This window comes from Gobio gobio (assembly GCF_949357685.1).
Source record: "Gobio gobio genome assembly, chromosome: 13".
Lineage (NCBI taxonomy): Eukaryota > Metazoa > Chordata > Actinopteri > Cypriniformes > Gobionidae > Gobio > Gobio gobio.
In genome coordinates this window covers 47235188-47251846 of record NC_137106.1, presented here as the reverse complement: position 1 = coordinate 47251846, position 16659 = coordinate 47235188, and the positions used below count along the sequence as shown (strand labels likewise).

General features: G+C 35.6%; 1 protein-coding gene across 1 annotated transcript in view; it reads left to right on the top strand.

The window, feature by feature from the left end:
* Positions 1 to 16659, top strand: part of pxdn (peroxidasin) — a 129328-nt gene that overhangs the window by 80862 nt on the left and 31807 nt on the right. The window contains exons 12-15 of the mRNA XM_079833719.1: positions 2513 to 2671; positions 11031 to 11143; positions 11273 to 11429; positions 16303 to 16411. Coding sequence (XP_079689845.1) covers positions 2513 to 2671; positions 11031 to 11143; positions 11273 to 11429; positions 16303 to 16411 — 538 coding nt within the window. The remainder of the gene's footprint in view (positions 1 to 2512; positions 2672 to 11030; positions 11144 to 11272; positions 11430 to 16302; positions 16412 to 16659) is intronic.

The following is a 16659-nucleotide window of genomic DNA, read 5'->3' as shown; positions in this document are numbered from 1 at the left end:
TTTTGTATTTATTTATATTCATACATTTAAGTATACATTAAACTTTTAATAAATGGTTCAATTTAAATAATAAATAAATAAAAAGCCATTTAATGTCATCCACCTCGTTTGGTGGCCTTAAAAAAAAAAAAAAGTATCGGTTCAGGCACCGTTTAGGCACCGGAACCGTTTTAAAAGTATCGGTTTGGCACCGGAATCGAAAAAAACCCAAACGATACCCAACCCTAGTGCCAAGCTTGTAGCATCAAACTCAAAAAGACTTGAGGCTGTGATTGGTGCCAAAGGTGCTTCAGCAAGGTATTTAGCAAAGGCTGTGAATACTTATGTACATGTGATTTTTTTGCCTTTTTTTTATTTGTAATGTTGTCATTATGGGGTTTTGTTTGTAGAATTGAGGAAAAGAATAATGAATATATTCCATTTTGGAATAAGGCTGTAACATAACAAAATGTGGAAAAAGTGAAACGCTGTGAAAACTTTCCGGATGCACTGTATAGCCTAATATAAAGTTATCAAACTTAATTTCCCCCTTAACCCAAATTGTTTTGCTCTGGAACAAATAACAGATTAATAAGACCAAAGATTGCCCGTTTGATATACCCCAAATGAATGATATCTCATGTTTAACCACTATCTACATGCAGTAAGAGTCAGCTGCAAATTCCCGAAGGACTGGCCAAGATGAAGCTGAATGTACCGACAAGGTTAATTATTAAACTAAAATATACTTTAATATAATTGAAATGTCACTTACACATTTGTAATGATGAAGTTGCAATTTAGTACATTTAAAATATATTATCTTCAAATGTAATATCAAATAACACACTACACTTATATTATAATTATAATCAGATACTGTTAGTCAACACATCAATATACTTATTTAATCTTTAAAGCACAACAAAAGATTATTAAAACATAATTTAAAATGTATTTTAACATTAAACTTTTAATTTAACATTATTATTTTTAACATTATTAATTTACCCTCAAGCCATCCGAGGTGTATATAACTTTCTTCTTTCAAATATCCTGGCTCTACCAAACTTTATAAAATTAATCCATACGGGTCCAGGGAGTATTGCCTTCTGAAGTGAAGTGATAAGTTTTTGTAAGAAAAATATCTATATTATCCCATTATAAACTGTAATCACTGACTATAATCAATGGCCATGCACGCATTCAAGAGTCAAGAGTCAAGTTCCGGTGCAAGGGTGACCTCTGACCCGACGTATGACGTAGGCGTAGCTCTTCTCTTATATCGAACTCCTACATCATTTTTCTTTAAAACTTCTTGTTCCTCTGTGCTTCTGTGCAAGTCTCATCTGAGCTTATGCTACACCTACATCATGCGTTGGGTCAGAGGTCACTCTTCCACCAGAACTCGACTCGCGTACAGTTGTAGCAGAAAGTCAGTGATTTACAGTTGTTTTTGTTTGGTTTAAAAAAGTATTTTTAATAGATTTTTTTTTGTATAGCAATTTCAAAAATCATGATGAAAAACAAAACTTTTCTTGCTCCAATAGAGCTCCCCATCCTCACTGCACCATTATCACACATTATACACCCATATATTCATTCAGGTACACATATGCACATACATAAAAATAATAAAAAGATGAGGGAAAGAATGGAAAAAAAATAAACAACAACAGTAAAATCAAACTGTAAATATTAAATTTGGATCAATTTGCTCTCTGTATGTCAGCACTGGCTGCCAAATAGTGAAAAACTTTTGACTACAGCCTTTACTGGAGTACCAAATCTTGATCCTTAAACCATTGACTGAAATAGGAGAAAATATGTCCTTCCACTTACGCAGTATAAGACATCTAGCTATTAAAGTTGAGAAATAAATCATATTTTTTGCATTTTTATCTAAACCAAGCTCTGTAGTTAAACCGAGTATTGCAAGAATTGGGGGAGGATTAATAGATAAATGTAGGGCTCCTAAAGGAAAATTAAAGATGAATTGTCAGAAGTTAAGAAGCTTAGAACATGACCAAAACATGTGTGTATGATCTCAACTCTGCACCTATCACACAAGGAATCTATATTTGGTGAAACTTTTCCAGTGATTATAGTTTATAAAGTTTTACTATAGGTCTTTTTCTTACAAAAATGCATTTATTAGGTATTTTTTATTTTTTAGGTATTTATTATATATGCAACTACAGGTTTTTTTTTATTTTATTTTTTTTTATGCTTTTTAGATTTGAAGTTCACTACAGGTGCACATTCAATAAGCTCACTTCCTTTGCACAATGGTCTGATAATGAAATTCTGATTGGATGTGCTGTAAACATGATTTTTGTTTGTTTTCTCAAACTGAGAGAATCGCCAGCATGCCTCAGATAGTCTCAATAGAGTTTAATTTGATTGGAACATTCCTTTAAAGGCCACAAGGACACATTTAAGGAATATTGAATTGTCTGTCAGTGCATCAACTATTTATAAAGTTTGTTTTCTGCCAGGACAAAATCACTAAAACTCTGTTCTCCTACCATAGGCAGCCCCCTGCCCAATGACAGACGACACGTTGTTCTCTCAACGGGCAGCTTGCGCATCAGCCGCGTGGCCCTTCATGACCAGGCCCAGTACGAATGCCAGGCGGTCAGTCCTGTTGGCACTGCCAGGGCAGCGGTTCACCTCAACATCCTGCAAACCGGTAAGGTCCTGTTTCCAGTATAAATCACCTTCTGATTATTTCGTCATGTTGAACTAGAGGTGGGCGGCATGTCCAAAATATATCACGGCATGAACAGTTCTGTTAACAATAATGGCATTGCAAAATAGTCATTTTTGCTGTTAATTCCACAGAAAAATAAACTTGGATTGCTTTATTATTTGAAACATGATGGTGCCAAATCAGAATATAAGATTATATAAAACCTCTCAACTTCACAAATCCCTTGTTCTATATATTAATGCATATTACTCGTCAACCATAAACCTTCATGTTATGCCTCATCTTGATATTTTTGGAACAGAGACTTCACATGTATTTTCGCATTACTCCATGTTTCTTAGGGCATTGCTAAAAGTGCCGCCAACAGATTTATCTAATTCGGTACAGCACAAACTAACACTGTCAATTCCTCATTTAACCGTCCTTTGGAACAAGACCAGACATAGTATTAACAGGAGGGAAGGAGGGTTGGCTTCATAAACTAATTTGTCATTACCCACAAGCAAAGCCTTCAATTAGAACAACAATACCCCCATAAAGTCTCAATGACAGAAGTAAGACCAGGTCCCTGCATGTAAGTGCCTTAAAACCACCTCTTAAGCTTTATTACAGACTTGTGGAATAGCCAGGAAAGCATGCAGCTTTGAAATTCCCACATGGCAAGATGTTTTCCATGTAGTAATGGTTGTTAACACACTGCATAACAACCGCCTGTATTTACTTTAAAACCAAGGCACAGGTTTGGCTCATGGGCGCTTTTATTTAGAACAGGCTTACGGGAAGGATCTGAAGAAATTGGGAGAGTTAAGAGAGAGAGAGTTGTGAGAAATGCTTCTAGTTAGAACAGCTGCAGAAAGAGTAAGTACAAAATACATGAAGGTTTAGTAGTTCATGAAAAGAATCGTTCACTCATGAATAGTTATATTATTTACTTACTTATGCCATGGCAAACCTGTATATTGGGCAGAATGTCTAAGCTGCTTTCTTCTATACAATGAAAATGGATGCTGATTCGTACTGTCAAACTCCAAAAAATAAATAAAAAAGTGTCATAAAAGTACTCCATTCAACTCATATGCTATACTCCAAGTCTTCTGAGACCATCCTCACTGCTCTCAAATATTATTTGAGTGTCACAATCAGTCATGTGATGAGAACCAAAGATGCCAAACTTTGCACAGCATGTCAAAAAGTGCCGTTTCTAAATGAAAACAATTGTGAACGAGATTTTAAGAGCTCTTTTAGAGGGGTATATACTGTAAAGTGAATAACGGCTTAACGGAATCTGTACTTCACACATTATATACTGTACATATCATAGGTAGATACACTGACATTTTTACCAAATGACCCAAACTGAAATTAAAGTTTTCATTTGGCCAAAAACTGAAACCAAAAATAATGTTTATTTAATAATCAAAGGTCAAATAGTTGCAGATAAGGACATTTGTATGTCAACTTTTTAATGATGTCAGGGCTCGACATTAAGCCTGTTCACGTGCTTGTCATTGACTTCTCAGAGTAAAAAATGTGTTCGGATTGTTTTTGTTTGTTTGTGTGTGTGTTGTAAATATAATTTATTCTGAAGCAATATTCTCACCAGTGTTTAATCGGCTTTGACATATTTAAATCTGCATATTTGTGATATTTTTACCTTTTATAAAGGGCATTTTTTATTAAATATAGGCTGTGCTTCATCTTTCATTTTATATTCTTAAATTTGAACTATAAATTAAATCAGAATAAGACACTATAGGGCTGTTACCAATCAAATTATTTAATTTACACTGAAAAATTACAACTGTTTAAATACTGTAAGGAGATTGTTTTAAATATTTTTGAATATACAAATAAGAAATGTTGGAAAGAATGTTTAAACATGAAACTAAACCACCAGTAGGCAGCGTTGGTGATCGTCTGAATGAGTGAGTCATTGAGTCGATTCGTTCACACCGCTGAATCATTCAGTAACACTGTTGCTGTGAGAGGTGTTATGATCTTTGTTTAGAACTATTTTCGCAGCTGAAATAGAACAAAAACAGTCAATATTGCATCTAAAATGTAAGTGACTTAATGTTAATAATTGTTTATGGATCTGTCACATGAAATCAGTGTCATTTTCAGTGGTGATGGTATTCAGGAAAACAGCACTCTTGGTTGTGTGATGTTGCTTAATTGTATCATATGTTCAGAGGTGGAAAGTAACTAATTACATTTACTCGTGTTACTGTAATTGAGTAGTTTTTCTGCGTACTTCTACTTTTTTAAGTAGATTTAAAAATATGTAATTTTACTTTTACTTAAGTATGTTTTGTTTGAAGTATTGTACTTCGCTACATTTTAAACCACATCCGTTACTGAGTAAAAATAAATAATGCAAAGGGGGGAAAACGCGATCCGGAAACGACTGCATTGAAATGAAGGCGGGAGAACGAACGCAAAAATCACAAAAAGATGGTGACGCACGGACAAGACAGACGTCAGACCCAGCAGCTGAAAGTGAAACGGCATCGTGAACCCCTGGATAGTATGGAAAAACTTTGGATATAGACAAAAAATAGCCGGGTGTTGTCCTGGAGGATATCAAATTAGCAAAAAAATGTTGATGCAAAGGAGGAAACACATAGAACATGTTCGGGAACACCATCCCTCTGTGCAGATAAAGGTACGTTTATAACTTAAGGCCGACTGTTTTCTGTGATGCAGAGGGAATCCCGAAATTACAGTATAACGCAGATGTCACGTAAAACACGCAAACTGATGGATGAATGAATCGACAGTAGAGCTGTACAATAAATCAAATCGCGACATGGTCTGTGAATATTAAAGCTCAAAACATTGCTATATGAATATATGATCTGCTTTTTCTGTCTCTGTGTGAATGGGCAGCGCCGTTTCGTCTAAGTTACTAGCCTACATACTTAAGTAGCCTACGCGATGCTCGTGGTGTTTAATGTGACAACGTCTCAAAAAATATATTTGGGCATGAACATACAGTATGAACATTTCCAGAGCTGATCGGAGACCCCCTAATGAACATTTTCATCATTTTATTTGATTGAAAGCCATTATCAAATACACTCTGAAACAGATCTTCCCTGAAATAGGTCCTCACTAAAACCCGTCAAAATAAACGGTTTAACTAGATGAAATTGTGACAGAAATATATTACTATTGTAGGCCTATAGAATACTTGTCAAAATAATAATAATAATAACAACAATAATAATATTAAATAATTTAACATTATTTAAGAATATATTTTTAAATCCATGGTTTAATTTAGTAAAACAGCAGCACTTTGCCCCCCCAAAAATGAAAGGATAAGTATTTGATTACCACCGTTTTGGTAATGTATTTGTATTAAATCATAAAAAGAAAAATTTCTTAGGACTCTATTATTCTTAAAGTTGTTAATCTAATTCATAATAATTTATTTAGTTCATTAGACATGTTTTATTGAAATTTTAATAAAAAAAAATTATTTTAAAAATGGTTTCAAGTTTGTTATAATAAAGCATTTGTTCAACCAAAAAAATAAATAATCAGTTTTCATTCATTTAATGCCATTTTAACTGGTGATAATAATAACCATAATTGAATAATACAGTTTATTTATTAAATAATTAATACCGTGATGCTGTGAAACTGATGTTTTCATATCGTGAAAATCTCAGTCTATTACAACCCTACACGGGAGAGTTCCCCACCCCGCTGTTAAAAAAAGTAACTCAGTAACTTTTACTCTGAGTACATTTTAAATGAACTACTTTTTACTTTTACTTGAGTACATTTTTAGACAAGTACTTTTACTTCTACTTAAGTAAAATTTCATTGAAGTAATAGTACTTTTACTTGAGTAGAATATTTTGTTACTCTTTCCACCCCTGCATATGTTATAAATCTAAAAACCAGAGGTGGAAAGAGTAACAAAAAAAATTTTCTACTCAAGTAAAAGTACTATTGCTTCAATGAAATTTTACTTAAATAGAAGTAAAAGTACCGGTCTAAAAATGTACTCAAGTAAAAGTAAAAAGTAGTTCATTTATAATGTACTCAGAGTAAAAGTTACTGAGTTACTTTTTTTAACAGCGGGGTGGGGAACTCTCCCGTGTAGGGTTGTAATAGACTGATGTTTCACAGCATCACAGTATTAATGATTTAATAAATAAACTGTATTATTACATTATGGTTATTATTATCACCAGTTAAAATGGCATTAAATTAATGAAAACTGATTATTTATTTTTTTGGTTGAACAAATGCTTTATTATAACATACTTGAAACCATTTTTTTTTATTTTATTAAAATTTCAATAAAACATGTCTAATGAACTAAATAAATTATTATGAATTAGATTAACAACTTTAAGAATAATAGAGTTCTGAGAAATTTTTCTTTTTATGATTTAATACAAATACATTACCAAAACAGTGGTAATCAAATACTTGTCCTTTCATTTTTTGGGCAAAGCGCTGCTGTTTTACTAAATTAAACCATGGATTTAAAAATATATTCTTAAATAATGTTTAAATTATGTAATATTTTTATTGTTGCTATTATTATTATTATTTTGACAAGTATTCTATAGGCCTACAATAGTAATATATTTCTTTCACAATTTCATCTAGTTAAACCGTTTATTTTGACGGGTTTTAGTGAGGACCCATTTCAGGGAAGAGTTTCAATTCAGAATGTATTTGATAATGGCTTTTAATCAAATAAAATTATGAAAATGTTCATTGGGGGTCTCAGATCAGCTCTGGAAATGTTCATACTGTATGTTCATGCCCAAATATGTTTTTTGAGACGTTGAACACCACAAGCATCGCGTAGGCTACTTAAGTATGTAGGCTAGTAGACGAAACGGCGCTGCTCATTCACACAGAGACAGAACAAGCCGATCATATAGCAGTGTTTTGAGCTTTAATATTCACAGACCATGTCGCGATTTGATTTATTGTACAGCTCTACTGTCGATGTATTCATTCATCCATCAGTTTGCGTGTTTTACGTGACATCTGCGTTATACTGTAATTTCGGGATTCCCTCTGCATCACAGAAATCATTCGGCCTTAAGTTATAAACGTACCTTTATCTGCACAGAGGGATGGTGTTCCCGAACATGTTCTATGTGTTTCCTCCTGTGCATCAACATTTTTTTGCTAATTTGATATCCTCCAGGACAACACCCGGCTATTTTTTGTCTATATCCAAAGTTTTTCCATACTATCCAGGGGTTCACGATGCCGTTTCGCTTTCAGTTGGGTCTGACGTATGTCAGTCCGTCTGTCTCAATCTTTTTGTGATTTTTGCGTTCGTTTTCCCGCCCTTCAATTCAATGCAGTCGTTTCCGTTTTTCCCCCCTTTGTATTATTTATTTTTACTCAGTAAAGGCTGTGGTTTAAAATGTAGCGAAGTACAATACTTCAAACAAAACACTTAAGTAAAATTAAAATTACAGATTTTTAAAACTACTTAAAAAAGTAGAAGTACGCAGAAAAACAACTCAATTACAGTAACGCAAGTAAATGTAATTCGTTACTTTCCACCTCTGCTAAAAACGCCACAATTTGTAATTTTAACCGTGTATGTTAACTGAGTTTCTTTGTGTGCTGCGCTCATCGAGAGGCAGCGTGAGCATCAACAGCACAATCGTCACTTTATTATACATTACATTATATATTTTTATTATTATTATCCACTATCGATCGCCATTTATACGAAATGAATGCAGAATCATTCTTGCATATTGGTGATTACCTAGTTATTTTTTGTTATTGACGTTTTAATCAGACTACTTGTCCGGTCGGGCAAGTAAAATTCTCTTTCACTTGCCCCTTCAAAAAATCCACTTGTCCCGGACAAGCGTTAATATCGAGCCCTGGATGTATTAATGTGTTGATGAAATATAAACATTTAAACGGTGGCTGTAATAAAAACTTGTTTTCATGACAGATATATTCAAACACTAAAGACAGGTTAAGTAATGTAATGTAATATGTATATGTAATATATTTAGTTATGTCTTGTTAACTATTGAGCTATGGACATTGAATGGCTTTCCTGATGTAAATGTAAAGTTACGTAAAGCATTACAAGCTCAGTACAGCTTGTTTACAGCTTGTTTGCTTGTTTTCCGGTTGATTGAGTGATTACATGAGACATAATTCCTTTCTGGAAGTTTAGGTGTACTGCTTCTTTTAACATACCTTCTGATGTTCATTCATGTTTATTTCATGCTATATATAGTAGTAAAGAGGAAGAGATGATCAACTGAAAACAGCATGGACTAAAAGATCTCGGTTCATCAAAATGACTGATTAAACCCAGCCCTAGCGTTCAAACAGCTGACATGTTTACCTGTTGTAGCATATCATCACTGACACATTCAAAACATGCAGACGGGGAAGCAGAAGCTAATTACAGTGCATCCGGAAAGTATTTACAGCGCTTCACATTTTCCACCTGTGGTAAATTCATTGGATTGGACATGATTTGGAAAGGCACACACCTGTCTATATAAAGTCCCACAGTAAACAGCGCATGTCAGAGCTCAAACCAAGCTATGAAGTCCAAGGAATTGTCTGTAGACCGAGTCAGGATTGTATCGAGGCACAGATCTGGGGAAGGGTACAGAAAAATGTCTTCAGCATTGAAGGTCCCAATGAGCACAGTGGCCTCCATCATCTGTCAATGGAAGTTTGGAACCACCAGGGCTCTTCCTAGAGCTGCCACCCGGCCAAACTGAGCGATCGGGCAGAAGGGCCTTAGTCAGAGAGGTGACCAAGAACCCGATGGTCACTCTGACAGAGCTCCAGTGTTTCTCTGTGGAGAGAGGAGAACCTTCCAGAAGAACAACCATCTCTGCAGCTCTCCACCAATCAGGCCTGTATGGTAGAGTGGCCAGATGCACATGACAGCCCGCCTTGAGTTTGCCAAAAGGCACCTGAAGGACTCTCAGACCATGAGAAACTAAATTCTCTGGTCTGATGAAACAAAGATTGAACTCTCTGGTCTGAATAGCAAGCGTTATGTCTGGCGGAAACCAGGCACCATTCATCACCTGGCCAATCCCATCCCTACAGTGAAGCATGGTGGCAGCATCATGATGTGGGGATGTTTTTCAGCGGCAGGAACTGGAAGACTAGTCAGGATCGAGGGAAAGGTGAATGCAGCAATGTACAGAGACATCCTTAATGAAAACCTGCTCCAGAGCACTCTGGACCTCAGACTGGAGCGAAGGTTCATCTTCCAACCGGACAATGACCCTAAGCACACAGCCAAGATAACAAAGAAGTGGCTAATGGGACAACTCTGTGAATGTACTTGAGTGGCCCAGATTGGTGCCAAAGGTGCTTCAACAGAGTACTGAGCAAAGGCTGTGAATACTTATGTACATGTGATTTATTTATTTTTATTTTTATAAATGTGCAAAGATTTCAAACAAACTTCTTTCACGTTGTCATTATGGGGTATTGTTTGTAGAATGTTGAGGAAAATAATGAATTTAATCCATTTTGGAATAAGGCTGTATCATAAAATGTGGGGAAAAAAAGTGAAGCGATGTGAATACTTTCCGGATGCATTGTAAATGTCACCGTTTTGGTTAATGATTGCCATCCTTTAAAACTGTTTTGGCAATTCATTTTCTCTTTAATATTTTCGGTTGCAGACATTTCGGAACATCGCTATTCACAGGACTTCAGAAGATTTTGAATATAGTATGCAAGTTATATGGATATTTTTGTATTTTTTTCGAGCTTGGTACTAACAATCACTGTCCACTTTTAATTGTTTGAAAAAGACCAGCTCAGACATTCTGCCTAAAGTCTAATTTTATGTGTCACGGATGAAAGAAAACAACACGAGGGTGTGTAAATGATGACAAAATGTCTGTCTGTCAGATTGAGTCAGCACTGACTTGACAGTTCTTAGCAGTTAGTGTGAAATACTTCTAGATTACTAAGAAACAGCTGTGAAGGGGGTGATTATACACTAGTGTAGCCTATAATGACTTTGTTAAAGGTTTCCTCAGAGGATCACGTGACCCAACTCATAGCTTTAGGGGTTAAAATGTTTAGATAAAGCTCTTCAAACAAACCAATTCACATTGACCTTGAAGACTTACATACAGTATGCCTCTCTCAGACTGAACCTCTTGCCCTTTCATTGACTTTAAAATTACAGAACCTTGACAATCGCCAATAACTCAGGACTGTGTATGACCTGTGTATGATCTTTTCATGTTGTACATCATGTGCATGTCTCATAATAGATGCAGCTGTGTTTCTGGGTGCACGCTGTAATCTTTAACATATGTTTTTACGTCATCAGTAACGCCTGTTTTCACAAGCGCTCCGAGGGATATGACTGTGGAGTCTGGATCAGATGTCCAGATTCCGTGCAGCGCTCAGGGTGAGCCCACACCTATCATCACATGGAGCAAGGTTAGATCCATTGGCTGCCACATTCCCCAACAACTGGCCATCCAACCAGTTCCGCCACTTTGGTCCCAATGGGACTATCCTGATTTTGTGACCTGGCTCATTTAAACAATCTGTGGTCCTGATCTACAGGATGGAGTCCAGATTACAGAGAGTGGGAAGTTTCATATTAATCCAGATGGCTATCTGGAAGTGAATGACGTGGGACTTGCCGATGGGGGTAGATACGAGTGTGTAGCCCGCAACTCCATTGGATATTCCTCATCCAACATGGTGCTAACAGTGCAAGGTAAGAATTGAAGGCCATAACCACAAATTTAGGATTTGATCAAAATTCAGTTGGTTAGTGCAGTGTTTCCCAACCTTTTTTTTTTTTTTTTGCCACGGCACAGTTTTGTTAAGTAAAAAATCCCACAGCACACTACCATATAAAAATATAACAAAATTGCACAAACATGCATTGCTCCAAATGTCATATTAAAACTAGATATTATATTAAAAGGTTAGTTCACGCAAAAATGAACATTAGCCCATGATTTACTCACCCTCAAGCCATCCTAGGTGCATATGACTTTCTATAATATTCTATTAAAAAAATGTCCTGGCTCTTCCAAGCTTTATAATGGCAATGAATGGAGGATGAGAGTTTAAAGCCAAAATCATCCATCCATCATTAAAGTAATCCATATGACCATATGGCTTCTGAAGTGAAGCCATGCATTTGTGTAGGAAAGAAAACATATTTAAAACTTTATAAACTAAAATAATTAGCTTACGACAGATGGCCGTCTGCATTGATTTACGGCGAAAGAATAACCCCTGACCTGACGCATGACATATTGACGAACGTGACAACAACAAAACACTGGTCATGAATTAGATGAATTTTTAAAAAGAGAAATGTAGGAGGATTTCGATATAAGAGAAGAGGATTTTGTTGCCCAGCTCTATTTGTTTGAACCGTTAGAAGCGTCAAAGCATACGCTTTACATAGCGTCAGGGGTTACTCTTTTGGTGTAAGTCGACTTGCATAGACCATCTGTTGGAAGCTAGTTATTTTAGTTAATAAAGATATAAATGTGGATATTTTTCTTACACAAATGCATGGCTTCGCTTCAGAAGGCCTTTATTAACCCCCTGGAGCCATATGTATTACTTTTATGATGGATGGATGTGTTTTTTTTTGGGCTTTAACATCGCATCCTCCATTCACTGTCATTATAAAGCTTGGAAGAGCCAGGATATTTAAAAAATATATATATAACTCTGATTGTATTCATCTGAAAGTCGGTAACACTTTAGAATAATGGTCATTAGTTAACATTAGTTAATGTATTAACTAACATGAACTAACCATGAGCAGTACATTTGTTACTGTATTTGTTCATCTTTGTTACCGTTAGTTAATATAAATCCAGCTGTTCATGGTTTGTTCATGTTAGTTCACAGTGCATTAACTAATGTTAACAAGATTTTAATAATGCATTAGTAAATGTTGAAATTAACAAAGATTAATAAACGCTTTATAAGTGCAGTTCATTATTAGTTAATGTTAACTAATGTAGTTAACAAATGTTAACTAATGACCATTATTCTAAAGTGTTACCAGAAAGTCATATACACCTAGGATGGCTTGAGGGTGAGTAAATTATGGGATGATTAAAACTGTTGTAATTATCCCTTTAAAAGTAGCACTCACATTTAATGTGAAACACAATAAGGTCATATAGGTAGCTATATGATGTTGGTGATGATAAAACGAAAAATTTACATATCGTCACTTTTGGGGCGGAAAACCTTTATTTATTTAATTAAACACTGTGTCAAAGTTAGTATTGTGGCTTTATATAGCAATGGCCAGAAACTCGCATGTGTCATTATAATATTAACATTTGATGAAAATCAAGATCAAAGGGAGTTGCATGGTTTTTGACCAGCGAATGACCGATATATTTTGTCTGTCGCTAGAATGGGCACTGAGTTTTCTTGTTGTTGAAACGTCATGATGAAAATCTCATGATACAAAAGATGAAGCGCTATGCACAGGATATTTAATACAGTATATTTGCTTCAACTAGATGGCAAATACCAGACTAAGACTATTCTCTGCTCTTCAAATACAAAAAAAGGTTAACCTTTATGGACATGGTCTCTTGAGTAAAGAAAGCACTGTACTTTCTCAAACATCAGTTCTTTATTTACCCTTGCATTGCAAACAAGCAGAGATCTCCAAAACGATGCGCGGCACATTCTAAAATAGAGGCGTGGTGGAGCTATGAGGTTTGACTGACAGTTTGAGGAGCCAATGGAGTTTCAAAGTTTAGTCAAAACCTCTTTGAAATGGTTTTTATTGGTTAAATATTTGTCAAACCCACATATAGAGGTAAAGGGTGACCAAAAGCATTAATTTTATAAAACAAAAATTACAAAATATAGAGATACAAGGTTTTGGCCCAACAGCGATGATATATTCTTATTTGTTGCATTTATTTTTTGGAATTTGATCATTTTCCTGAGGTTTTTACCTGACAAACAGTGGCACAGTGGTTGGGAAACACTGGCTTAGTGATTGACCATTGAAGAACAAATCTTTGGTCGACTTCCAGTAGGTATAATGTTTATTGGTATAATGTTTTTAGCATTCCAAAATAGCTGGATGGAACATAACAAAATGAGTTCAGGGGCCTTTACTAATTGTTCAAAATTGAAATGACCAGCTCAGTCATGAAAAGCTAGACTGCCGCAAACTGATAGATCCTTGACATATAAGGTATGTTCAACTTTGGCTCCAGCTTGTTTTAACCAATCAGCAAGATTTGCCAATTGCAGACAGTGTAGAGTTCAAATGGAGTACTTTGTGTATTTTATCACAGATGAAGTGGATTAAGTGCAATATTTGTGAAATGTACAGATGTTTCCGGCATTTTCATCAAGCAATTAGCGGAATTTAAGGTGTCAGAATAAACTCGAAAGCAAACTCTGGCCAGACGAATGAACATGGTGTGGTTCATTCAGAATATTTCATCCAGTTCCTTCTGCTTGAAGATCAGGTTACATTACGCTGAAGATCTGTGCCGATGGCTGTCTAGTCAACGAGGTCTTCACAAGGTGTGTCTCTGGGCTTGTCTAGTTGCCATGGTCTGACACATGTATTTTGCTAGTGATCAAATGGTATACTACACAGCTCAAGCTGATTGGCCTCTGCTGTTTTTGTAGCAATGAGATTTCTTCTTTAAACATTTGAAAAGTCTGGTTCAGTGTCTGTTGTAAGCTAGTCCTACAGTGTGCTATCAGAGTTCCTCTGAACTCCTCCACCTCCCCCAGCTCCACCTGCCTAGATCTACTACAGGAGTCTTGAGGCCCCAGTATACCCACAGTGAAGTTCTTTATCATTCTTGATTTGAAGGTAAAAAGAAGTTCAAAACTGTCCGGTGTTAATTTTGACAGCAAATTTTGATTTAGTTTTAGTCATAGTCTTTTGACTAAAATGCCATTTAGTTTTAGTCATATTCTAATCGCCTGAATTGTTTTTAGTTTTAGTCTAGTTTTAGTCGACTAAATATCATAAGATTTTAGTTCTACTGTAGACAACTAAGTATCGACTAATATTTAGCCGACTAAAATCTAATGAGTTTAGTTAAATTGTAATGCATTAATTGAGCATTTAAGCATTACATAACCGACTGTTACTTAAATACATGTAAAAACTGACATGACATAATTGTGTTTTTGACCGTTCAAGCACAAAAATACACAAAAGAGCTCATCACTTTTTAGTTTGTTTTTTTTAAAACATCTATATAGTTTTTATTATTTTGTATTTCTGTTTTAGTTAGTATATCAGGTTAAGCTAAAGCTTCAGATACGTTTGTTTATTTAAAAACAATTTCAGTTAACATTTATTTAATTTCAAGTAATGAATATTTTGAATGGTTTTTGTAAACTATTATAACCCTGATACTTCATTGAATATTATGTGTCAAATACTGTTCTTAGTCTTTCCTCCTGACTATGAATTAAATGGGAACGAAATTTAACACAGTTTATCGTGTAACCAAAAATGAATATATAATGCGTGACTTTTATTTATAAACGAGCTCGAAATACACAGTGACCCTAATTGTCCTTCCCTAATATTTTCATCTGGTTTGTATTTGTTGACGAAAATGACAGTAGATTTTCGTCATAGTCTTTGTCATCCAAAACGGGGTTTTTTTATTTAGTTATCGTCTCGTTTTTGTTAGTGAAAAAAGGGTCGTTGACGGAAATGATTCGTCAACTAAATGAACACTGCTGTCCACACTGTTGGGAGTGGCGTGTTTAGTGAATATGTAAATATGTGTTGCGCACCTTCCTCTCAATAACACGGTTAACACAAACAAAAAGGACAACAGTGAGAAAACAGTAAATCATCTGATCATAGCAATAGATATGTTTCCACAAGCTCTGCAATTCAGTCAAGTCACGTCATATTTATTTATACAGCTCTTTATACTAAAGATTGCTTTAACGCAAGCAAATGTACAGTATTAAACATGAGTGTCAGTGTTGCTTTCAATTAGATTTACAACTTCATTTTCTTAAGCATTTTCATCTGTAAAGCAGCTCTCCAGTGTGTTTGTGTTTTTACTCACATCTGACCTCGACGGACTGAACAGAATAAATGAATTAGCTATTACCTAATCGCCACGGGCCAGTGGTAGTTTGAATGTGTATAAATGCAAGTGCTAACTTTTCCGGAAAGCTTTTTCGAACACGAAATGAACTTCATTTTCGTTTTTTCGACACAGAAAAAGAATGTATCCTGTGTGGATGGCTCCTAAGTCTACTAGATTGACAAAGTCAATTGAATGGATTTCTGTGGACTGTGCATCAGTAATATATTGACTGCTAAAACCACTTGTTGTAATGTTTATTTACTCATCTGTCATATAATATCATGTATTAGACTGTCTTTCGTTTGGGGCCTTTTCTCAGCAGGTATTTGATTCATTTGAGTTGATTAATTAATTCATTAATTGGCACATCATTACATTTTTATTCTATTGACAGCCAATAAAGCTTCTATGTCATGTGGAGTTTCTGTTCAGTTTTCGTATCCCATGTGCAGATTATAATTTCCTATCTTTTATTTCCAGTGATGTTTGTGTAATGCGCTCTAGTCCCACAGGTGAGCAGGGAGGGGGATCCATTTGTCTCAACGTCCCTTGAAGAGGCCATTCGGAGCATAAACAGCGCAATAGACTCCACCAGGAGGCAGCTCTTTGACGGGTGAGCACTCTGTGCTGCAGGCAAAACATGCCAAGAAAACAATTCCTACTGCTGTGAGTCACAATGCCGTAACCCATCAGGAATTTACTGGGACCGTTTATGCCTTGGACAAAGGCTGGTCACTGCGGTATGATTCCTAATTTCTCACTGGAAGGGTACCCTGCGCGCCAAGCTTGTTGATGGAGGGAGGGGAGGGGTTATTTTGTCTGTCGAGAACATTGCCAGCTCACGTTCGCTCATTGAGACTG